The 26,429-nt window shown below is 38.6% G+C and overlaps 1 protein-coding gene across 1 annotated transcript in view; it reads right to left on the bottom strand.

Annotated features, from left to right (window-relative positions):
• ctnna1 (catenin (cadherin-associated protein), alpha 1) overlaps nucleotides 1-26,429 on the bottom strand; it is a 65,882-nt gene that overhangs the window by 8,070 nt on the left and 31,383 nt on the right. The window contains exons 8-16 of the mRNA XM_086178551.1: nucleotides 23,910-23,990; nucleotides 23,109-23,261; nucleotides 19,374-19,466; nucleotides 18,323-18,479; nucleotides 17,013-17,213; nucleotides 15,120-15,271; nucleotides 12,269-12,379; nucleotides 11,041-11,222; nucleotides 7,383-7,488 (exon numbers count right to left, since the gene is read on the bottom strand). Coding sequence (XP_086034677.1) covers nucleotides 7,383-7,488; nucleotides 11,041-11,222; nucleotides 12,269-12,379; nucleotides 15,120-15,271; nucleotides 17,013-17,213; nucleotides 18,323-18,479; nucleotides 19,374-19,466; nucleotides 23,109-23,261; nucleotides 23,910-23,990 — 1,236 coding nt within the window. The remainder of the gene's footprint in view (nucleotides 1-7,382; nucleotides 7,489-11,040; nucleotides 11,223-12,268; nucleotides 12,380-15,119; nucleotides 15,272-17,012; nucleotides 17,214-18,322; nucleotides 18,480-19,373; nucleotides 19,467-23,108; nucleotides 23,262-23,909; nucleotides 23,991-26,429) is intronic.

Raw genomic sequence — 26,429 nt, 5'->3', positions numbered from 1 at the left:
CCAGTATCTTTTAAAATTGTGTATATGCCCCTGTGTAGTATATATATTGAGCAGTAGGGCACGAGGTAATGGAAATAACCGAGCAAGATGTTGAACAAAAGGATACACTGTGCTATGTGCTGGTTAATGGCCATGATATAAATGATGATCAGGAAGGTCAGGTCCCATCATTGGAAATGGCATTCAGAGTCACTGAATTCCATTTACCCACAGAGAGAAGAGCCACAGTGGTGCTGCCGCCCAGTACTGACCTTTCAGTACGCTTCACCCAAAGGAAATGCCAATTTCCAGTATTTACTGACAGGGCAGCATTTTATGTGCCATTGCCAGTTAAGCTGCGTCTTGTCGCCAAAAATATATCAATTTTGTTGACAGGCTCATGGTTAATACATCTGAATTTCCCCCATAAACAAACAAACTGTACTCATGACCAAAGGCCAACGTTACCATGTTATTTCTATGGCTTTCCCCCCCCTTCACACAGAAACGGCAACAAACTAGTTTAAGTACCCTGCCAGCTTAGACATTAAGACATAAACGAGTATAAGTCTTTATAGCAGTGGTCTGCTAAGCAATCCAGAGCTGCACCAGAAATTAAACTCCACAGCCCCTTAAGGACCTGAGACACGCCTTTTGAAGCAAAAACTAATTGTTCGATAAGTCTTCCCACTGAGCTAGCTCGATTCTATATGAGAAAGCAATTGAAATCACACGAAACCCTTTGCTATGGTTTACATTTACAAAAGGAAGTTAATCAGTACAAATGGACCATTTTTCCTGTGAGAATCGCAGCCATGGTGGCCATTCAAATTGTGATACAAATGTGAATTCAGTATTTAATAATTCACAAGGAATGAAATATCTTTTCTTGGGAGGAATTTTGAATAGAAAGAATTTCCTAAGGAGGTCATTTAGAGCAGGTACAAATTTTACTTCAGGGTGTCTGTAGTCTTTTCTTTTACCCTCTACTCAATCTTTTTCATGCCTGAGTTTTAAAAGTCTTCAGGTTGTTTCTTGGGTGTTTTCTTAAGATCTGAAACTCTTAACTCCTAATTTGGAACCACAATACTTAGGTGTATATCTTTTGGCAATGCCGGTTTTTAAGACATTTTTGGAGGGCCAAAAAAACAATTTCAGCGACTTTAAAGCCCGAAGGCACTCAAATTCTATAACAACCTTCAGCAGGGCCGGGGGCTAATATACATCGGTAACAAGCTTAGCTGAAGTGAACACTTGTGGGACTTTTGTCTTACGTGCTGCTGGTCCAGCAACACCCAAACTGCTGTGTTGATGATTTCTTTCATGAATGGCAGACATAGTTCAATAGTTTCAACATTTGTTGCTTTTTGTATGGTGCCAAATTTCATAAACGCTGCATCACTTCATAATGTATAATAAAACAGTTATATAATCCTGTTTTTTTTTAAGTGTTTAATATGCAGACATTTGGGCTCACTGTATCTGTAGCCATTTGGAAATGGGATTTATTTATGAATTGTTTTTCTTGATACGAAAATCCAACAATTAAAACTGTGACCGATGTCTTACATTTCTCTATTCTGGCCTTTAAAAAATCTGATTTACCGTGCATCCACATCCAAAAAAAATTCAATTGACTAACTGGTCTGTGGTAAATAATTTTCATTACAAGCTGCTGGTGACAGGACTTGAGCATTTGGCACTGGCAAGCATTTACCAATGTCAATCTCAAAGCAGTTACCAGTTGTAGATCAGGATTTTTTGGGGGGAGGAAAACCATGTGCAAATATTGGTCCCTTTTATTTGCCAATGAAACAATGACTCTTTAATTACATGAAAGGGATCCAAAATGAAGGATAATTTTGAAGATAGGATATCTGATAGCAATTATGCTGTGCTGTGGAAGCTTAATATAAACATCATTGTGTCTGAGACCTGGATGTTATTGATTCTGTCAAATAAGAACTAAGACTATACAAGAATATGTTCAGAAAAGAAAATCAATTTTCTCTATGTAGCTCAGTTCCTTCTACAGCACTGCTTCTTCTTTAGAAAAATGGAAAACAACATTGGGGTAAACAAAAATAGTGAATTGTATTTATTTTTTTTCCGGGGAAACAGCTTTGGTAGCTCTATGTGGAACTGTTTTTTTTATGCGGTCTACAATAGCACAGAAACTACTGCCCTCTGAAAAGTTTATCTTAAATCTGCTGCAAATAAAGGGTGGTGGTATGGGTAACATATTCCAGTTTGTCAGGTAGAAGAATGCAGCACAGTTGGAGAAATGTGTTGCACTTTGAGCTACAAAATAAAATAAAAAAATTGACAGCTCAACATGTTAAAATCTGGTAAAAAGGGATCTTGGAGAGATGCTTTACAGCTGTGAGAACATGTCACTTTGCCAAAGAATACAAGCCATGAGAGGAGATACCAAGTGCAAAATATCGTTTTGGGATCATTGAGTATTTTTAGTCAAGTTTGGTGAAACTTTTTACTCAAACAGAATGGTGGTGAAACTAATAAGTTTTCTGAGTCTCATGTTGCACTGCATCATTTTATCTGAAAACTGTAATCAATTTCTCCCCCCATTAAACCAGTCTTTCAAAGTTATATGTGAAACCAAATTTGATGTCTGCAGTATAGCTTGAGTGACCTGCCCCCGGTGAGAGCTGACAGCACGACGCTAAAGACCAGCAGCAGCCACTGATGAAACTCTGTCAACTGGGGTGAGACAGTGTTCAGATTAGAGATTAAGCTCTGCTCTGGCGTAGCCAAACAAGTCTTAGTGCAATCAGTATGCATGGAGATCGTAACATTGAGCGCTACTTTCAAATTGGTGTGATCCCATGTTGAACAAATTGGAAATGGCAAATGTATATGGATTGTAGACACCCACCTACTTCTGTAGGTCGGTAGATTCACAGCATCTCACCCGTTGGGTAGGTTTTTTGTTTTGTTAAATTTGTCAGCTCCTCGCGACACTCTTTTGTGTGGTACTTGTGATAAGACACCATATTTCGTTCTTGCTTGAAATAAACAATTTGTTTGAGCTGTTTGTTCTTAGTGAAAAAAAAAAAACACACAAGTTTGACAAAAGCACATTTGGTAATAATATTGGAGCTAATATAGGCATTTTTTTCTGTAAGTGAGATCCAATCACAAGGAATTGTGAGGAGATACATAAGTGCACATACTTAAGCTCACTTGTGATTGGATCACTCAGGCATCTCGATTCTAAGACTGAACTGGGCCTCTGAGAGGCAGAGGAAGAACTGCATGGCTTTGAACCAGGGGAGTAGAATCCTCTTTGAGGGGTGCAGGAGGATTAACACATTTTTCAGTCCATTCCACTTTAATTTGCCATTTTAGACCAATCCACATTTAGGTTGGCTGCTGGCAAACCTATTTTAACTGGGCTATAAACTTAGACCTGCTGAAATAGAGGACCGTAGTGAATTCAGGTAGGAGAAAAAGTGCGATATGGACGCTGAATCTGATCAAGCGGCATACACAGACGAGAGAGAAGTAAGACCCGGCTTGCTGCTTGCAATGGAAAACGTGAAAGATTTTGAGTTATGTCTTTGCATTTGGTGGAAGAAAGCGGTCTATCAGTGGATTCGTCGATGGTGCAACCATTGGAAAAATAAAAATAAATCAAAATTTGGGGAAGTATGTCTGTTCAATTGATGGTTTGGTCCGGTTTACCCCCAACCCCCTTCCAATAACAACCATAATGTTGGATCAACAATTAGATTGAATGTGCTTATTGTAACATTTGTTTCTGTTTTTGGTTTTCTACCTGGTACCTCATCTGCTACTACTGATTTAATAAAGCTTCGCCACGGTCAACCAATATCAATCAAGACCCATTTTACACAGAATGATGATAGCCAGCTCTCCTTTCCTTGTGGCAACTGCTAAAAAGAGGCTACGAATTTACGAAGGATCAATTCAATCACGCAGTCACTTGGGAACATTAATGTGACACTGAAGCAGACAGAAGGTCTCGGTATGACAGGGAAAGATCAAGCCGAGGGCAGGTTAAAATGACTACCTTAGGAGGAAACCACAGGGACCAATTAAATGACCATCATGAATTTTTGATGTCCATGCAGTACCTGTCAGGCTTCCGACTGTAGTGCATGTAAGCAAAACTGATGAGTTAACCCCACTGTTAACCACAAAAGTATCTAGACTCAGGGGGGTGAAGTTCAAACTTGATAGAATGTTACTTTTGTTTTTAAGTGAAATATTACCATGCCGTAACGCCTTGAAAAATCCATGAATTGCAGTGAAATAGAATTTTAAAAAACCTTGCACTATTTTAAGGTGCAAAGCTTTTGTCCACAGACCTTTTAATGGATTCTCTACCTCTCTCACTTCTTAAGTGATCAAAATCTTGACAACTGGCTTCAGGACAGACAGGGGGGAAATCCTTCAAATAGTGAATTGCCATGCGTGACCACCATTCAAAACATTTAACAGTGAGCTGATAAATTCTTCTTAAACATCCAATAACATGAGCGTTTCTTAGTTGGGTTGAACCGCAGTTCATTGAGGGATGACCCTTGAACTGCTGAGTTGAGAATTTGTGGGCTCTCTGGGTGATTTTGCTTCTTCACTGCAGTAGGTAATTTACAACCCTGTCTGCTGTTAAGCGTCTAGAGCCAGAGCTGGGATTAGACTGTGACCGGCAACAGAGCCCATGGATCACTATAAATCTCCACTGATTGAATGCAAATTGGAAAAGTACACTATGTATGTCAGTATACATCATGAGAATAAAGCTTGCACAACACACACACAGCAAGCACATGCCCATTCTCTAAATATGCAAGCCTTATTTTATGTGCATGTGTTTGTATGTGTACATGCAAGTGTTTATGTGGTGAGGAGGAAAGCAGAAGTTATTTATGGGCTACATAGTGGCTAACACATTTGCATTATAAATCTCAATTACATAGCATTATTTGTTTACCAGCCCGCTTAGATGGAACTCTGAGATGCCCTGCAGAGGGGGGTCATAAATTCTTAATAAACTGCAGTGCAGACCTTTGTACGGAACTGACCTAAATCCTGCAGCTCATCTCCGCAATACACTCATTTATTTAAAATTAATAGGGGTCTATTACACGCATTTAACTGTTCTTCAGATTCTCAAAACCAGACAATGAGCACCTGCAGATTTCAAACGAATAATACATGCCCATGTAGAAACATGACACTCATCTGCAAAGGAGAACAAGTACAGAGGTACTTCATGTGAGTCTGGGACACTTTGCTGATGTTTTATATAAGGCGTAAAACCTCGGAGGCACTCTATGCCAGAGGCACAGAGCGCAAGTGATTAATATGCCTAGGTTAATGAGCAGCATGAGCATTGCCTTTGCTCCACTGTCAGTGTGTATGCTTGTGTCCTGGTGGTGATTCACTCAACTATTGCTGCTGGAGTATGCAGACCATCACAGCAAGCCACTGCTTTGCTATAAGCAGGCCTGTGGCTTCTCCTGTTCGAGATTTGTTAAGAGATATGGCCCAAAATATAAAATAGCGGTTTTAATAAATAAATTTTAAAAACTTCCATCCGGCAATTATACTGATAATTAAATGGCAAAGCACCTTTAATGGATTCATCTCTCAGGAGGGATGTTCCATTCACCACACAAATGCTATGCTCATTCATTTCCCCCCTCTCACAGCGCTGCATCACTCCAGCCCTCCAGAACATGTCCATCCTAGGAACCCACACTGCTGTGTTATGGGTGAGTATCAATTTGTGTGCTTAAGTTTTTGTCTCTGCTGAGAAACCGAAGCAGGACAGCTGGGTGGGTTCAGAGGTTGGAAGGGTCTTCAATCTTGGCAAAGACTTCAGTTCCAACAGCCAGAGCTCTTCATTTATTCATACTTTGAGTGCTTCAACCCCCCAAATCCCCTAATAGTGTGTACACACACACACACACACACATACACACACAGACAATTCTCCCACACAAGAGATAACAAAAAAATACTATGTACAAATACTTGAGGATTACAGAATAAAGCAATAAATCACGAAATATAAATCTAACGAAGACATATCTGCCTGCAAGGAGGCAAGTAATTTCCAAATATGTTAGCATTTAGGCATACAGAGTTAGACTTCTATACATGCTCATAAACCTGCACAGCTGCCCATCTGTTTTCTTTAGGGGATAAAACTGTTTTCATTAAAGTGAATAAGCATCTTCAAAAGTGGCAGTGAGGCATAAAGAGTCATATTCCCAGTTCAAGATTGTTCTCTAACAATTAGGTCACTACAGGTAAGACAACCACTTTGTAATAGACGTGTCTGTAATATGTGAGATCTGAAAGAAGCCTAAATAAATAAGTGTGAGCTGCATTCACTTGGAAAATAGCAGCTTATTATGCCACGATTGTAAGGGAAAGAGCAAAATTCTGATGTTTTCAATTCATATTGGTATTACTGAAACCCTGCGGAAGAAACATACATTTGGTATAAAACCCTATGATCCTTAAAACTGATTAGCAATTTTGCTGTGTTTCTCTAGCACACATCGGGGTTACACAATAATTAAATCCATGGTGCGATGAACTTGGGAAAACAGAGAGAAGCTAACAAAAATGTCAGTATTACCAAAATAGACGTTTCACACCAAACATCGTGCGCATCTTCTTAAATGGAAGGAACTCTTAAAAAGAAGTATGTGAGATCCTCAGAGGACACATTGTAAGAGGACAAATAAGCAATATAACAGAAGGAAAGAGCTCAATCTGACAACCACGTCTTATAGAAAACATCAAAACTCTGATTTCACAACAAAATGCAAACATATTGCACAGACAGAGGACACAAGTCTCTGTCAAAGAGATGACACATAAATAAGTTGTGGGATAAATCAAGTTAAGTGTCTCCCTAAGGAGTGGTACAGTGCAAGTGTTTAAGTGAAATATGAGACAATGGAAAATTGAATGTGTGTTTCCTTATGTCAAGGACCAAGGTGTCTGGGATGACGGATAGTTGTGAAGAAGAATTGGGAGTAGAGGAGTGCGACTAAAAGGACCAGGAAAAATAGAGTATACCAATGATCCTGTAAAACAATAGTCATACATTTTATTAATCATATATGGGTGTGTGCGTGCGTGCGTACGTGCGTGCGTGCGTGCGCACGTGCGTGCGTTTATCTTTAACCTGCTTCCCTGAGGGTGAAAAGAAATTATTCTAAAATATCGCAAATCTCATCTCAACTACAGAAGTGTTAGATACTTTCTATTGCCTTTCTATTGCTATGACTGTTGCTTAATAACCAGGCTTGTATCATTAAACTACTAATTAAACATTTGAGGGCTGCAACTCAATTGTGTGGGTTTGAACCAAGACCTTTGTTTCATGAACAACTTACATTGTCAGCAATGGTACGGCCCAGCTTGTCCATTCTTGATCCTGCCTCTGCAATTTTCTTGGCAGCACTGATGACATCAGATGTATTCTTCAGTGGCCCTTTACCCCTGAGGAGAAGTGGAAAGATCACTCAGTTTTTCTGATCTCCTTCAGACTATTTTTTTTTTTTCTTACAGCATGGAGGAGCAGCATCTCAGTCATGAAGTGGCTGTTTGTGTTGGAAGACCATTTTTACAGCATAACTTATAAGCACTCCACAGCTTCAGACAGATATCTAATGCTGTGGTTGCATGTACACAAATAGACTCCATATTGTTCACTCAGAGCAGATAATGTTTTTATAATCCATTAGAGTAGCCCACCGCCTGGTATTGGACCATGACAATTTACAACCGAAACACTGCAGAAAGTAGGGCATTGGGTAATTTTGCTTTTAGGTTATGAATATGATCTGGTCCATGTGATGGTAATATAATTGTAAGGCATTATCACATTTCAGAACGTTTGATTAGGGACTCAAACCACAGCAAACTGTATAAGACACTTGATTCCAATCCAAATTGTCACACATGTATTTTGTGCTGTTCCTTCACGCAGCTGTCGGGCTGGGCCAAAGTAGAAAGATCAAAAGGGGTTCACAACTGTTGGCTGAGGACGAAGCCCATACATCAGCGCCTCTGTTTTGTCTTTATTTTCTGTCAAATGTGGAACAAAGAAGAGATTAAAAAAAAGAAGAGAGGATATGCAATACGGAAGACTCTCTTTGAAATGCTTTGGTCACATACTAAAGTTTAACATCCATACTTGACTTGTCGCAGATGAAGCCCAACCCAATACAGGTTGGACAAGCCCTGATTTGACCCACTGTAAAGCTTTTCAGCCGTTGGCTGTTTTTCCTGCCCCCACAAGGGACTTTGGGACACAGTTGGCAAGAAGCACAAATTGGATTCAAAGCTGCTCTCTAGGCTAAAAAATGAGCCATCCAAACCAGAACAGATGGAATTTTGTGTTATGTACTCTCGCTTCCTCTTCCTAACCCTCCCATCTCCAACCATTCCCTCGCTTGCTGTCCCTCAGCTGCTATGCTGTAAAACAAGTAAAGAGTCCTGGTATAAGAGGACACGTGTCACAGCACAGACTGGATGGTCTCCAGGGAAAAGTCAACCCCTGGAGAAAGAGCTAAAGGCATTGTGATAGCTTTTCGTTAAGCCTGCATTCATGAGTTTTAAATGATTTCCTGGGAAGACACATTTCTTGGACAATGTTATATATGGTTCGGTTCTCCAGTGACTTAGGTTCTTTTTCAGTAGTTAAGAAAAGCTACAAGCAATAAAAACAAAAAGATAAAAGTCCCTTTAACAAGAGGATATATTCAAGGTTGTATTTATACTTGGAAAAGTGGCTGAGGGCTAAAGGTCTGTTTGCAATAGTAAGCTTTTAGATGTGTGCAATGCACATCGCAATGAGCACTCCATAGCACAAAATGCTCCAAGACAGGTGGCCCCCAAATATGTTGCATGTTTCCAAACCACAAATGCTTTATTCATGAGAGCTACCATCCAACCATGAGCAATTCAGGAGTCAACAAGAATAACTTTCACTCTCGGCAGTTTTTGTCGGGAGAGGTCCAGATCAATTATCTTACAGAGCATTAACCTTGGCAAGCCTCTGTGCCAGCTCAAGGTTGAGGGGCCAATAATTTGGGTACAGACTGAATTAGCTAGCATTTGACCTTCCATGTGCTACAAACACATGCAAGAATGAAGGCATAATGTGAAGACATTGAATCAGTCAGACAAAGATCCATCTGTGATCCTTCGGCCAGTCACAGGATGTGGAGGGGAGTTATCGCCGTTTTAAACTTGAATGATGAGACTCTTAATACAAACTCAAGAGGTATTTTTTGTTCTGAGTAGTTTTCAAATATCTATGGTATTAAACTCAAAGTTATTATTCACATTATGAAAATAATGATACTGTGAATATGAATGTACATGAAAAAAATATCCTCCCCCTCATTGACAATATTTTATGCCGCATTCATAAGGTATCAGATGCTCATAAAGTTAAGCATGCCAAATAAGACACAGAAATAAAAAACAAAGCTGAGCAGGAGAAAAATCAAAAGGCCAGTATTTTGTGCACAAAAAGTGTCTAAGGAAACTGCAAGCACCATAAAGATCAAAAGTAAACACATGCAGACCAAATAATTAACATTTTCAACCTGCCGCAGGATCGAGCTGATCAAATTTCGAAGGTGTTCCAAGTGGGTCACCAAATGTGCTAGTGCCATGAACAGGAAAAATGAAAGTGACATTGAAAGATTACTTGCAAAGCCAGTATCAAAAGTAAAAAAAGGAGCATAAAATAAAGCATGCTAAAATAAAAGGTTTCCATGCTGTGCCAATCAACACAATCAGTTACAAACCACCGATATAAATTGGATTTGTTCTTGTAAAGACAACCATGACACAAAGAGATTTGTCAGTAATATTTTTCATAGCTAGATATTCAATACTATTGAGACATTCCACACGATGTATTTCTTATTAAATGCTTTTTACCTAAATTTAAACCACGGATCAACTATTCACATGCTACAAATACTTTAAAAACAGAAACCATTTGTTGACAGGTATATAATAAAATTGTAAGGCTCATCATGTTTTTTCCATGTGCTGTGGAGGTCAAGAACATTATGCTGCTATCAAACCTCGCATTTCTACATAACCACCGAGAAGAGTACAGTAAGATCATGTGTTAGTGATTTGATACCTTCAGTCACACAACTCAATCTGTGTGTAATGGCAGAGCCTTACATCGCCCATGCTGATAAACTTCGGGCCTCTGATTCATGAATGTACAAATACTATCTTAAAATGTACATACCAAAGGAATAATATGTCAACTTAAAGAACTACGTACGCAATAATGTACAACGAAGTCTTCCAAATGGTAATAATGAAGAAATGTCTTTGTAAAAAAGATTGAAAACAAAGTGCCTCCTGTGGACAATGATTGATGTACAAAGTGACAGGTCAGCCATCCAGGAGGGACTTTTTGTTAGTGCCAGAGTCAATGACTGCTTTTTAATGCCAAATAGTTTTTTCGTTTGTTTGTTATTTTAAATCACTGTCAACATAACATAAATGAGGTGTTTGTGATTCTGAGATAATATCCTTGAAAATATGTATTCATTTTTCTAATTGTGGATCTAATGCAAAAGAAGTACAATATGTACTTTGGCAAATGAAAAAAAAAAAAAAAAGCCACAGAAGAACTAAAGCTGCCTGCTAGTCTGGACATATTTCGTTTTACAGCCCGCCAGCCTTGTAGTTCTCGGAGAAGGCATAGCCTTTGACCCATCGAGACAATGAAGACATATTGATGCTTATTAATATTAGGCACAGGTCTCAGTTATACTCTGGAAATTTTAACAATGTTGATACATAGATCTTGTGAATCAGCATGACACCATGAATCACAAAAATGTATCACGCCCACACCATACTGAGGCAAGAGTCATGAAAACTATGTTATGTACCGGTAGTTCAAACCTGGATTCAGTCAGCTGTAATCTCCTTTTTGCAGTTATGACAAAGGGGTCAATATCCAGAGGCGATAAATTGCAAAAAGATAAGTCTTTAGTCCAAACTCACCTGGTGAAGTCTGTCATTTCCATCATGATCATGCACATCTGTTTTGCCAAAACAATGATGTCATTGCCGCTGTCATCCCACTTGGATACTTCGGCATCCAGTTTGCTCTTCTCTTCCTGGAAGCTTGCTACCTGTTCTGCAATCTTTGCCTTTTGTTCTTGTGGCAACTGAGCCATGATAGCCTAAGCAAAGAAAGGTCAAATGCATAGTTAGCGCTCACGGGAAAATAACATGTTCATATAAAATATGAAGCCTGACTGGTTTTATCACCAGTTTAAACTAGCTTAATATCTGGGATTTGTCCAACTTAATGAGCACTTTGTATTCTTTAAAACACTAGTTTGCTGTCCAGTTACAGCATTAAAATGGTCACTAGGTGTTTTGTTCAAGGCCGAGCACCAAAAGACAGGTGAAATAAAGGCTTTACAAAATAATGACTGTAGCATCTCCACTCAGGACAAGAGAATAGAAAGAACAAAAGCATAGTGCTCATCTTAAACGGTTAAACTTTGTTGTACTGAAACGCCCGATTTGACCATTCAACACGTCAACAGCACATATTTGGGCATTTTCAGCATTTGTATTGGGGTTACATCAAGCTATTTGCAATGTATAGGTTAAAACAGTTGAGGACAGCTACCAAGTGCATAGTGCCTTTAAACAGTAGGTAGGGTGTGAAGGTTTTGACAACAATAACACCATGAGATTGAAATTTCAAGGGACTCCTACTTTGGTGGGACACATAGGAATGTCTACCATAGCAAAACAAACTATATATATATATATATATATATATATATATATATTTTTTTTTTTTTTTTTTTTTTTTTTTTGTTAATAATTACAGCCTTGAGAGAGATACAAAAGACCTTATTTAAAATTGACATCTTCAGTCATCTTTATAAAATGGAAAACTCAATTTACTCAAGCGTGGGAACAATTTTTTTTAACTTGTCTTCAGCATTCATGGTAACATTGTCCTTCAATATTTCTCCTGACTCAAGATAGTAGACTTAATCTAGTAACATATAAATTGGCGTACATGAGATACATTTTAGACTTTTTAAAAGGGGGTAGGTTTTACCCCTATTATATTGTCCCTTTATCTCTCACACCATGCGATGAGCGAGAGTGTCAAGTTGAGAGTTTCACTAATTCCATTCCTGGGTTATATGTTGGCTAGAACACTGGTTGAAGGAGAGGAGTTCAAGTGTTTGTGGATACACACCCGCGCACTCTGGCCAGCAATAAGCTGGTCATCCTCTGTCTGCACGCTAGTCCTGCTGCGAACATCGAAGTCCTCAGTCTCAAAGTCAGAGTCATCCAGCTCCTCTGGAGTCTGTAAGGGAAGGACAGAGAAACACAATCGGAGTGAAGATGGTAAAGCACCTACAAAAACATACAAAATGAGGGAGGCTGAAAAAAAAAAAAGATGTATTGGGATAATAAAGAGAGAATAGGGCAAGAAAATTTGTTGGAAGCTTAGCATTTGAAATAATATTGGCAGACTACAGCCTTTTAAGCACTATTAAATAACCAGTCTCCTCACTAGCTATGAGAAATGCCTTGGTGCTGCCAGCCAGGGCAGCGTCAGATGAATAACTTCTTCCAGTAGCTTGGTACAAGAAACTGTAAACTCTAAATGAATTTGTAAATCAAGTATAATGTGCTGCCTGTGCATTTTGAGAGGGGGAAATGAAGGTACGAGCTGGTATGAAACATACTTGGAGCAAAACACTTGTGAGCCCCATCTGTCGCTGCCAGGAAAGAGGGTGAGGCATGAGTTGTACTCTTTCAACTATGTAGCTTTTATCCTTTATCTCTTCCTAAGCCCTAAATGTAAAGGCAGCCAAGAGAAGCTATTTTACATAAATATCAATATACATATATAATCAAAGGGTTCCAGTGTGGGCCAAATGCAATTCAAAGTGATTGAAAATGTATTTTGTGGTAATGTAAGTATGAGGAAGACAATAGAGACAGACAAAGGTGCAATACGGCATCTGTGCTTGTCCAGTTGTCAAAATGCTGTGATAAATTTGGAGTATTCCTATTCAAAAAAGGAAAAAAAAAAGAAAAACAACTCGCTAAAGGTCTGGGCCTAATCTTATTCTGCTTTATTGAATGTACAGATGCTCTTACTCTCCAAGGAATAAGAGTATGGTTTTGATACAGAGCTATGGTGACTAACAATTCTCTTCAACCCCAGGCAATGCCCCTCAGTGGGCAGAGATATTGCTTTGCATAACCTGCGAGAGGTTCGAAAGTTATAGTTCACGTTTGGTACCCTTTCAGGAATTTTCGTACTCTAAGAAGGTGACGATAAGAGTAAGCAGTTTAGATGTTAAATTTTTTCACCCTCAAGTTAGGACTGCTATGATCAGATATTCAATCTCAATACTATCATTCTTACTTATAATCAGGGAAAAATGTTCAGTGTTTAATTTGTGAAGCTCAGTACTCTATTTTACTCCGATGAGGCATGAATTAGAAGTTTGTCTCTGAAGTGCAAAAGGCAAGAGAGGACATGAGGAGAGCTAAAATTAATACCACCATGAGAGTGGCCTGCGGCTGTTCTGCTGATACTGTCTGCTGCGATAGATATGAACAGTGTGGTCCAGTCGCACAACCCCAAATTGATACTGTTTTTGTGACCTTCTGTATATAGACAGAGTAGACTAAGGTGTTTAAGGGCAGAGCAGGCACCTTTTGCCATGATGCAAAGCACAAATTATGAGAAGGCAACTCTTGCCCACTGTACTCGTGTGTCAGCGGCTGACATTAAGAGGGTGTGATGTCTGGGGGCACTGTCAGATATCACTGTTGGTGGAATAGGGCTCTGACCACCTGTCATTTATCCAAGAGACATAGGCTGCCTGTACACCATGTATAGGGGTGGAACAAATGTCAATCACAAGTATCCAGATTCTTTTGTTTTCTGATTTGAGAGTAGGTCACAGTGCTGAAAGTGCACTTCAAGGTGTACAGAATGATGGACATTTCCTTTTCACTATGGGCCACATTATTAATAGAAATATAAATGGTTGAGTGACGGTAACTTTTAGTTAGCAAAGTATTTTCACTTGGTTGACGGTGAAACTGCTGCAGAATGCCATTATGACAAAACAAGACTAATAGCAGTAACCAACTTCTATAATAGCAATATTATAGTGCAAAGACTGCAAAATGGTTCTTTTAAGATGTTTCGGTTCACGTGTGATGGGATAATAATGGGAGTCCAAGTAGGGTTTTGGACAACACTGTCAAAAACGGTTTAAGCATTTGAAATGGTTGATACGGATTAAAGAAAAAAAGGGTTGAAATAGAAAAAAATCTTGCAGAACTTTATAACCCAAAGACAAATGTTTGAATTTGTTACAACTGTCAACATATCTGAATATAGAGGATACTATTTGGCAGTTTTATGTAACCATTTTTTTTTTTTGTGTGTAAAAAAAGCTTCTCTTAGGAGCTTGCATGAGATTTGTTGTTATCTCACTGTCAGTCAATTACATAACCCTTCAATGCTTACCAACTGCCATCTGTCTCAGTTATGGTTCAATGCATGTAAGGGTATTAATACTAAGACAACTACATAGGGCTAATGTAACACTACATAGCAAGTCTGGTCAATTAGGTTGGTTCTTGCCTGAGACAAGGAAATCACTGGCTTCAAGGACTACACGCAAATATGGTTTCCCATATACCATTATGAATAACATCTGGAGCGGAGAGCAGTGTCTCTGTCAAAGTTACCTTTCAGTATAATAACCCACTCCATAATGCTATGTATCATACTATGTAAACATGCAATTGCATGTAATTGCTAAGCGATTTAATATATGCCAATAACTGTGGAGGAAAAGACAGGTCACAATGGTGCACTTCTTTCAATTTTGTGATATTCCTCAGGTTTTCAAAAGCAAATGTGTCAAGGGTAAGACATTTAACACATATGAAAACCAATTCTAAAGCAACAAGGCATACTTGGTCCTGATGGCACAGTGTCAGCAAATGTTAAATTATTAAGTATTTAAATGTTTTATTGGATCTCAAGTGGGAAAAACAATCAAACTTACCCTGATCATAAGGACAGCCTTGCGAATGTCACGAATTCCATCATATACCAGGCGGGAAGCATCAATGAACTCATTCTCGTCCACAGGTTGTGATGGGTTTGCACTCAAGGCCTCCACTGCAGACTCAATTTGTTCGGTGAACCGTGGCATGACTGAAAAAGGGTTTTGATGAAAGGTGGAAAAAAGGAAGGCAAAATCATAAATATTGAAAAATAAATTAGCCACTAATTTGAAGAAGTGTGTTAAATTCTCAAGTTTACGGAGAACAAAACAAATGGATATTGACAAAATCCTCTCATCTTATAAACCCAATATCCACCAGCAGCATATACAGTAGAATCTACTCAAATACGGAATGATGGAAGCATAGTTATCAAAAAGAGAAGCGAGTTTCACGTCTATTCTAAATGCATTGCCTTGCATTACAAGACCATCATCTTTAGCACGATGTAATCTCCAAAAAAGTCAAGAGCAACAATTACGTTCATCTTTGTCAGAATACATCCAGTGCTGTTATATTTACTGCCTACTTTGAGAAAAGAGGTGCAAACGAGAAGAGGTTTAGGAATTAGAGGCCAGAACTGGCAGAGCTTTCCAAACGGCAGCTCACAAAACACTTTCAGTAGGTGTGTATTTTGGACAGAGCCCACAGGGGTCTTCGGTTCATCTGCATTAGTAGTTTCCAATTTTAGTGTTTCGGACTGAACTATGCCTTAGTGGTCGAGGCATGGATGCCGATGTGGAAGCAGAGATGCAACAATAATAGAGCAAAGAGAAGAAGGAATTGGTTTGTTACGACAATAATAATAACAATAACAATAATAATAATAATTATTATTATTATTAGTAGTAGTAGTAGTATTATTATAAAACTGAAAATATAAAAGTATTATACTGCAATCGATTCAGTCCGTGACCAAGAATCTTTTGAAAAATAAGGAATGAATGAGTACACAAGTATAAATCTATCCTGCGGGATGGAGTCTTAAAACCAGACACCTTGGAAGAACTCACATATCTAAAGCAATTTTACATCAACAGCAAAGTCAGTGAGGCATCATAGTGTATCTCATCCGCAGAAACAAGTTCATAATTGGTGAAAGCAGTAGGTAACAGCGCAGTGTTTTATATGATTAAGTTGTCATGGCACCCGAGATGACAGATTCTATTATTTTAGTCGAAAGCTCACTAACACATTCACATCATATGAGAGGACATAATAATGTCTTAAGCTTCACATTGTTATGTTTTAGCTCAGCATGGACAAATGAGGTTCAATTTTGGTCACTGCCAAATGCTACACTGCTCAAATTGAATCTCAAAATGTGAAAGAAATTCAAATGTAGTATTACAATCTAACAGTCTTATCTTTTTTTCTCAGTGCCGCCATGTATCTAGCAGAGAACATGATGAGATTACATAAGCATATTTCAATGTAAGCTGATTTACACTTTAATGTTTTGTTTTCAGACAGCCAACAGGATTGGACAAGGTTTGCTCCTCCTCACCTTTGCTACTGTTAAGACATAGGAAGTCCCACTTGCTTATATTTGTGACTGATATTGAAATCTGACAAAGGCCTGTGGTCTTTCTCTTCAAACTACTCTTACTCTCACAACCACTGTAGAAATAAAACCTGCATTTATTCATTTTTAATGGGCCCACCCTCAAGAGAGCCAAGCGGTTTCTAAATCTGATTAATTGTTCTGCCATCCTATTAGCTTTTATGTGACATATGGATAAAAAAACGGGAGTGAAAACTTGCTGATATTCAAAAGCGAGAGGAGTAATCCTTATGTGCGTGAGATGTGACAAATCACATCGTGATTTAAAGAAATTTAGGTGTGAAGGTACAAAGTCTAATGGCAGAACACACATATTGCTTTTTCATACCTGTGTCAGTGAGGAGCTTGGTTGCCTCTAAGACCTTCTCTGTGTAAACCCCAGGCTCATAATTGTCCATTTCAGAAGTGACCACATGGACCACTCTGGCAGCACGGCCTCGAATAGCCCCAGCAGTGCGATCCAGCCCATCAACATCTTTCTCTTGCAGAGCGATGACACACTTGTTCACATCCTCCAAGATGTGGTTCTCTATAGGCAGAAGACATACAGTTATTAGTGCCAACCACATTTGCAGAACTCCCCCGAAAATTTTCAATGGATGTGGAGTTCATCAATATCCCATCATTTAAGTGCAGGTTTAAATGAGAGAGAATAAAAAAAAACACCATGTTGGCTGATGTGTTAACAACAATACACATAAACTCCGGCCCTCATGCTAGGACCGCATAGTTCTGGCATTAAGAGGTAAAATGATAAGATGGAAGGGCTCGAGACAAATTCCCAGACTACCTATTAGCGTAGGGCTGGTAAAATGCAAATATCCATTGTGTAACTTACACACTGTCCTTGACTGGAGGTGGGAGAAGTCCCCCTGCTTAATGCTAAATGAGAACTCCTGAAGGGTATTATGCATGGCACACCATTTGTGTGCTTGAGTACAGGGGACAGGATGTCAATTACAGGTGTAGCTCTGCTAAAGCTTCAGTGCCTTAGAATATCCTATTTTTTACAAAGTACCTTCCTACCTAATGGCAGTAAAAGCATTTTACAATATTGCCATATATCCATTGACTCTCACACATTTATACACACTGTTGACAGGGCCTGTCACTGACCTGCCCATCAGCACCATGTTTGGGATCAGTGTCTTGCTCAAGGAGACTTTGACACGGTATCTAAGGCAGCCAATGTTTAAACCAACAGCAAATCTCCCACCAAAGTCATCCCACTTATGAAGAGGCTAAAATGGTCTATCGAAAACATTTCTGTCAATCAAAAGCGGGGCCCATTTTTTTGCCCACATGCATTCAAATGTTATCCTTGGTATATAAGGGTTGCTGTACACGTTCTTCAAGACTTTGAATGTTTTGAGGATCTATCTTTTTCCCTTGAGTTTTAGAGCATTTACACTCTAGCGTCAGCTTTATGTGCAAATATCAGGAAGTGCCAGGAAGTCAGCAGGAAGTGCCAAAATTGTGATGACACTGTTCTTTTTCCCCCATTCATGAAAACATTCAGTTCCAGAAATAAATGTACAATATATATATATACATATATATATATATATATCTGAAAGCAGCTCTATTGGATGTCAAAGTTATTCCATGTATCACTTCAACACGCAAGCAAATGCTTACCAGACACACAAAGGAAGTCATCAATGGATGTTATGTCATCAACAGCATCCGTGAGGACGCGGACCTGCTTCTCCCACTGCTCCTTAAACAAGTCCATATTGTCCTGGGCCACTTTGCTGTTGGGCTTGGCAGCAAGGGCCAACGCTGCATTAATCACCTGTAATCACCCAATTACAGCCATTAAAGCTCCATTACAGCATAGCCCTCAGACACAACATTAGCATAGGTTGATTGCGCACCCCCCGCAATCTCTCACCCCAATGTTGGGACTGTAACATGAAGCCAATTCATTCCTTCGAGTGATTATAGACACAGAGTGGTTTGAATGATTGAATGAAATAAAACTAATAGCTGCTTGTTTTGGGAAAGAAACATCTGTGGATATCAGAGCTCAGGATGAATGGGAGTCATTAGAGGAGATTAAAAAGAGCAATAGCAGCAAAGTGAAGATAGCTGGCAGGAATCCGAGGTGCAGTTGATGGAATGATAGTAAGTTTGATAAGAAGTGTGAAAACATTTTCTTTGATACCACATGATTTGTCAGCTAGATTTGTATGTCGAATGGAAAAAAAATAACACGGGAGATGCAAGCAGACTTTGAATTGCATGTCAAAATAAATATAAAAATAAATTCATCAGTGATTTGTTGATGTACTGACAACTCCGGGGAGTCTTCCTCTCAAAATCACTACTAAATAGGACTGTGAGTGTAACAGATTTGATCATTTAACTGTCTCATGAATACAGAGGAAAGAAGGCCGATCCCCTCGCATACCATTTTTAGTTGTTTTGGTAATGACAAAGACTGACTAAAGAATGCCTTGAGACGACTCCATTGTGATTTGGTGCAATATAAATAAAATTTGACTTGACCTGTACACAAAACACTTTGCTGTGTATTTTTGTGTATTTTCATATGATAAACTAGATTGTGTTGAAAAATCCCCATTAAAAGTATTATTATTATTCAGTGGTAATGAAGCATCTCTGAAAGCCTGTTGCTGACAACCAATCAATGTGACAATGTAAAGCCAATGTACAGAAAGGACACCTGGGGACAAAGAGTTTCCAGTTGAGATGCTGCCATGCGGACCAGCTTCACCCCCTCTTCATTGTTGGAGATAGAACATGCCAAGTTGGCAACCTAAAAAGAAAACACACCAAGTCACTTAATTTCCACAGACAGGGTGTGAAGCATTGACTTCACAAGAGAGCAACACTTAGTCAATATGGTTTATATGGTATGGGACTATTCGTTTGATTGCAAATGACATAGTGGGATCAAGCGTTAACACGTGCCCCCTGTTGAAAATTAATTCATAAAGCTGCTAACATGATACAATATGATGCATAGGAGCAAAAATCGGGAGCAGAAGAGGAAAAAAAACATTTTGAGTAAAAAGCAATTTTGTATTTGCATGTTTCCCAATTGAATTCTCAAAATATTACTGGAAATTGTTGCCACTAGCATGAGGATATTCCCAATGGCTCCATCACAGAGCTGCCAGGTTGCCATTGCACTCTTGGAATGAGAGAGGCAATATTCCTAACACCTTCAAAAAACGAGCAGCCAAGTGAGAACTAGAGTGCTGAAGGAAGCAAGTCTTGCTTGCCACTGCCAACTTTTATGGTTCGTGAGTATATTTTCTTGTATTGACCAACAAATCAAGCTCCGCGCCCAACTCTTTCTGAATATATTTTGCATCTTCCGCAGAAATATTATAGCTCTCTAAGAAATGTAGGTCAACTACTTTGAATATTGTTTGGGATGGGATGTGCTGGCAACTGAAACAGAATGCCAGGGATATGAGTACCGTGCCAATGTGGGATAATCCAAAAGACAGAAATACACTGAAATGTGATCATTTACAAAGGCCACACAAAGTCTTAACTGCACAAAAGCAAGAACCAAAACATGCTTTTTCACAACCTGGGCTTAGTCTTTGCACAAAAATAAAATAGTGTCAGTGGTTCACCAGCATGTAAAATAACATTACTTGCATGTATTGCAAAAATTAATCACAGGATAACTCAAATCAACCTTTACCACAGACAAATTGGAAAATGCCGGCCCTCCTTCCTTCATCTTTTTTCTTTAAAAATAAAAACTGATGCCCAAAACTCTCTTCGCCTTATTTTGATGGGGTCTAGGCATTTTACCACGTTAACGAAGCTAACAGCAAATAAAGCTGTACAGTACAATACCACTCGTTTAGTACAGTGTATGCACAAAAATGGCAGGAAACTTCCATGCAAATGCAGAGGATGGACTACAAAATAAACTTCCCATATAAATAAAGTAATGGTGCTGAAATGCATTAAGAACTCCATAAATGGCAGAATGAGGAGTATCTGGTGGATCCTCGTCTTTCTCAGTCGAGACTACAAGGAGATATACAGCAGACCCTTCCTAGGCTATTTTACTGATAAAAAGCATTAATTCCAGTATACCAGTAAAGCACTAAAACATACGACATGAACATATCCAACACAGCAATTCAAACACATGCAGGAACCAGAGAGAAAAATATAAACCTTGGGGGAAGGTGAGAAAGTTATTCAAAGAAAACCACTAGCAGTTTATTGAGATAGCTGTGCTTTTACTTTGATGATGTTTCACATACTGTAAATACTCCATTACTATCATGGTTTAACCACAAGGGAATGTACCAATTTGGGGGAAGTCTTGAACACCGTACAGTTCGACACTGTCGGAAAACAAAGTCAGTTTGAATGTGAAAGTGTCATTGTCACTGAAACATCAATAGTACTGTTATGCTGCAACATGAAAGATAAACAGAATTTTATCGTGAGGGTAGACTTCTAATTCCACCATCTGACTGACAACTGTGCAGGTACCATTGCGGTGCCAAAACAGCCAAGTGCTGTTCATGGTAGAAGATTCTATGTTGCAAAATCTGAGTCAGAACAGTTTGGAAGGGATTTCTTTGAGAACATTTTTGGTTATTTGTACATTTAGAAGGACTACAATTACATTACTTGCTGATCAACTTAAATGTGATTGTTACATGAAGTTTTAAGCACCACCCGAAAGATTGACATGAAGAGATCACCGAATCGATAATTCAGCTTTCTTACGAGTGTAAAGGCCTAAAATCAAGGAATCATGATGTACTCTGCAGGGAAACACACTCCATACAATCACATTGTATTATTGACCAATGAATGTCAAATAAGCTTGTGAGAAAAACTTGAACAACATTTCTTATATGCTTGATTTTAAGAATAAATTATGTTCTGACAAACAAAGACAGCATTTTTAAAAAGGAGCCTACAAACTAATGTGGGTCAGTCATAATGTTGCTTTCAAGCAATGTGTGTGAAATGATGGACTATTTGCCTTAGGGCAGCGTGTGCACTTCCACAACACATGATGTCATATGAACAGAGCCCCAGATTAAGTGGTTGCATTTTGCTATTTCTGCCTCTAAATAAGGGCACACTGCAACAGCAACACACTCATGATTGTGTATGAGGTTCCAAAAACTTTGTAACTAACCACACTGGCTGATTGCATCTGTTTGCATCCATTCACTTGTTTTAATGGCCACTTAGAAAGCGTTTCTTTTTTTTAAATTTCAGACCAATAAATCTATGGCTTTTCATTCAAAACAAATATAATCATTTACAAGTATTCATATAAGGCTTTGGCAATAACGATTACAATTAACTACATCCTGGAGATGTAAGACAAGGGATTAATATTTTCCAAATGCCTGCATCACAGATAAATTCAACTGCTCATTGTCAACCCTAACCCTAACCAATAATTACACATACATTTTTTGATATTCTCCATTCCCTTCTTAGAAGTTATTCACCTATAACATGAAATATTCAACCAAAAGTACATTCTGCAATTTCAATAGCCAAGCCAGATGTTATCTTAAGTTGAAGTGGTTGTGCAGCATGAGGGAAGGATAGTGATGTCACTCTTCCATGCCATGTCTTCCTTTTCCTAATGCAACCCCTATTGCTCTAAGATGGTTCAATGGTTTCCAGAGGTAAAAGATAATTAAAAGATAATACTAGCCTGCTCTCATTGGTGCAACTAGTTCAGCTATACCTATAGTCATATGTTTCTAGGTGGAAGCCCTCTCAAATGTTATGATTTGAGGCTCTGGCACAGGATATCAAAAACATGACCAAAGCCTTCAGTTCGGAAAAGAAACAGCAGCAGCTAGCTGTGGCCAATCGTATTCAAAGATGATCCCTGCCCAGATCATTGGGTCTGAACCATTATAAAAACTTGAATAGCACTGGAGCAAAAACAAAACAACAAACAAAAGCAACAAAAAAAAAAGGATTCATCACATTAAGATATTTATCTTTGTGTTTCCAATGTATACACAGCTCATTGACATCAGGCTACTGCTGCAAATGTGTAATTTTTTTCTTCAGTGTACTTGAGTTGTTGATGTGTTATTCCTGAATGACTCTTAAAATCTGCAATTGAAGTTATACAGACAGTAGTGTTTCAAGGATTTCTTCAATAGTTTCCTTGTTTAAGATGAGAAACACGATCACATTCAATTTACAATTTGCTATTGTAAAGTCAGCACGCGAAGAGGAGCCAAAACAAAGAAAAAGACAATGACAGCCGGCACAGCAAATTATTTAAATGTCAACAGTAGTGTTTTCATGCAGGAAAAACAACTCTCAGATCCTGGTATTCTGAAGCACAGTAATTCCAAAGTTATAAAGAACAGAAAAGTTGAATTATTACTGATGCTTACTGTAAGTAAAACTGTCAATAGTTCTTTACCTCAATTAGTTTGTTGGCATGCTCGCGGAACACCTGCGCATATTCCTTGACTTCTTTCTCATTGCCATTCTTGGCAGCTTCAATCAGGACCAGGAGGGGAACATTGGTTTCCAGGAAGGAGTCAGAGACATGGTCCATTACTGCCTTACGCAGCTTTGAAGTGGAAAAAAATATAGGTACAGAAGTATTAGAAGAGAGACAGGGACACAGAGTGAGAAGATATTACATAAACGGTGTTTATGCAATTTGTTCACATTACTACACGGGACAACTTCAAAGTCCATATCCATCAGTCTTGTTGTAACAGATGGCTTCTGAACATGCATGTCTATGCATTTCCCTTTTTTCATCTCATGTGCAGACTTTTTACATCCATGGTGCCAAAGGCCAAACAAATTTCATTCGTCGATACAATTCTGGGTTACAAATAGAAACAAAGCTTCTTCAAATCCCGAAACGTCACGTCGTTGGCGATCCTGCATTCATGCATTATAATTTGTAACAAGTCACATTCAATACCCTGCATTCTAACAACGTCCAAGTCATATGTTGTGACCTTAAGGAAAGAATGACTTACCATGTTTGGAGGTCAAATGACAAGAATGATACAGAAAAAATGACTAAATATGGGAAAGAAAATCCCTTAATGCACTGGCAAATACATCACCAATGTGACACTGACTGCTGAAATATCAATACAGCATTGAAAGATGAGGTGTTATAAAAGCTTTGTACCTAGTTTAAAAGGTTGCTTTAAGGGGGAAACAGTAAGGGGGGCCATGGAAAAAATATGAAACATACTTGTCGGCGAAGGTCTCTTGTTTTCTTTGTCATCCTATCAATGGCTGTATTCAGAGCATCACTCCGATCTTTCCTTCCCGCCTGAAAAATAAACAAGGAAGAGAAATTACAGGACCGTATGCAACAATACAATAACAAATAATCTACCTGCGGAGTAACAGTCAGGATACCAAAGAATTATCATACTTTTTACATTTGTTTGATATGCTTTCTTTTTCATGCAAATGAACAGTCAACCCTCTGAATTTGATGCTGGAAAAGATTAAAACAAAAGACAGAATGTAAAGTTGACATCAAGCAGAGCTGCCTCGAACAGAACCATGACAAAAAGGTTGTCACCCCATGAATATTTTGCATTTAGCATGAGAAAGGTGTAAATGTATGTTTTCAAATTCAGGTGTTCATACGACATGCAGCTGAGATCCTTTCCCACATGCCTGACTTATTAACAGATGCAAAAATGACTGTAATGCAGAGACTAAAATAAATATGGATGCAAACCACCATGGAAGGACATTTTCTCAGTGAGTGAAAGAGCTACATAGAATGCATCAGTATACCTGTTGCGCATGTACAGTAAAATGGCTACTATTCTGAAGGGTATTCAGAGCATGTTTGACAGCAAACTGCACTAGAATTATAAGATAGTACAGTACATTTTTTTTAAGTAAATTACAGTAGCTACAAATAAAAGAAGATGCACCTTCTGATATTTATTATGATATTTTCAGAAATCACAATGTTGTATACCAAGTAAATATTCTTTGATAAAGTATGGTGGCCATTCAACATGGCTTCCCCATGGTGGTTTGGTAAACTTGATTTGAACAAAAGCACGCCTTATTTAATGAAACTGCTTTGGGGAAACGATGGTGTCTGTGTTGACTTGTATTAAGTCCGTATAGCATATGGGTTAAATGTAGAACCTCAGGTATTAGGATCATAGATAGAGTGTCTAGCAATATGAACCATATTCAACCAAGCCGTTGAAAATGCAGGGGTTTAAAACATCTACTGAGATGGAGTTCTGTTTCTAAGACACCCAAGTACACATTTCAACAAGAGGAAAATAAAGGACTTTTTCAAGTAAGATCTGAACCTCCTGATGCAACTAAATGGATCATTTTTTTTGTTTGTTTTCCATTAGGAGAATACACAACCAGGGTTTAATTAAAAGAAAAATGGCCCATCGCATCACACCATTTGAGTTAGGAAAACAACGGCAGTTAACTGTTAGACAGCTCCTGCTGTGCCCCACTAAGAACAGAAAGATGCCAGGCCCAGTTACGTATACTGCTCAAATGAATGTCAAAAACTTGACAAAATGAATGACAGACATAATGGTTGAATTATTAAAAATATTGCATCAGAGACTGTAAAAACTGCTAGGCATTTTTACCCCCTTCAGAATGCATGCAAATCTAGTGGAACATCATCATGCATGGGCTTGGCATTGAACTGCCACATCCCCCATTGACCTTTGGCCACTGGAGAGGGGGGGGGGGGGTGTGTCTGGTTCAAGCCAAGGGAGCTCCAACGGCACTAATCCTGAGATTTTTTTTTTTTCTTTTCTTTTTTTGGATGCGGCGTTGTGGTAGGGCTTTAGTCTGCTCTGCCCCTTCTCCCTCAATCCTATTTCATTCATGCCTAGCCTATATTTCATTTCCACACCAGAGGGTTCTAAAGCACTTCTTCAGGTGCTTATTATGGAGGCAGTTTCTCTGCGGCATCTTTTATGATACTCAAGTGAGTCTCTATCCATCTCCTTTAGGACAGATTTAGGAACATCCCCTTTTCTACAGAACCACTAGTTCGCTGGGTTATGAATAAACCCAATGGAAATAAAGTATGTTCCATGTGTAGAATAACCTTAAAAAAATCCAGGGAATATACATTGTGTCCCATGAGATTTTCCCCATGTATTTCCCATCTCTCAAATTCCACTGATGCATCCCAGTGGGAGATACTGTCTCCTACAACGCCTTGGGAATAACAGCAGCATGCTGGCGACCTGAAAAGTTACAACAAAGAGCACATTTTGTCTCAGGACTGAATGGGTTTATTTCATTTATTTTTTTTCAAAACAATAGGGAATTTGTTTTGAAAGATCCATAGTTAATAATAAAATGAAAAGATGCTGGGATTCAATAATTAGGTCTCTTTTTGAAAGAGTAAGGTACCAGTGTAAAAGAGAAGGCTAGTTTATTGTTATAGCCCCGTTATCTGCCCTAAACCGTGTTAAATAATTCTGGGAAATTGTTGCCATGGACAGAATTACAGCCATCCTGTTAAGCACTGAGTGATGCTTAAATGCAAACTTTGAAATGTTAAATATGTAACACACTGCATGCAAGCATAATAGTAACTATGATCCCACTGTGGTTCACAGGGGGCAGCATGTATATCTCATGATCATCTATATGTTCAGAACTAGCTTTACTCTACCTTCTCAAATGACATGCCGGTGCTCAAAAATTAAAAGACTGCACTCAGGATACATCAATTATGAATAAAACCCAA

The sequence above is a fragment of the Fistularia commersonii genome, chromosome 31 (genome assembly GCF_037954325.1).
Source record: "Fistularia commersonii isolate RoL2024-O1a breed Wild chromosome 31, RoL_Fcom_v1.0, whole genome shotgun sequence".
Taxonomy (NCBI): Eukaryota; Metazoa; Chordata; class Actinopteri; order Syngnathiformes; family Fistulariidae; genus Fistularia; species Fistularia commersonii.
This window is presented reverse-complemented; position numbering and strand designations above follow the sequence as displayed.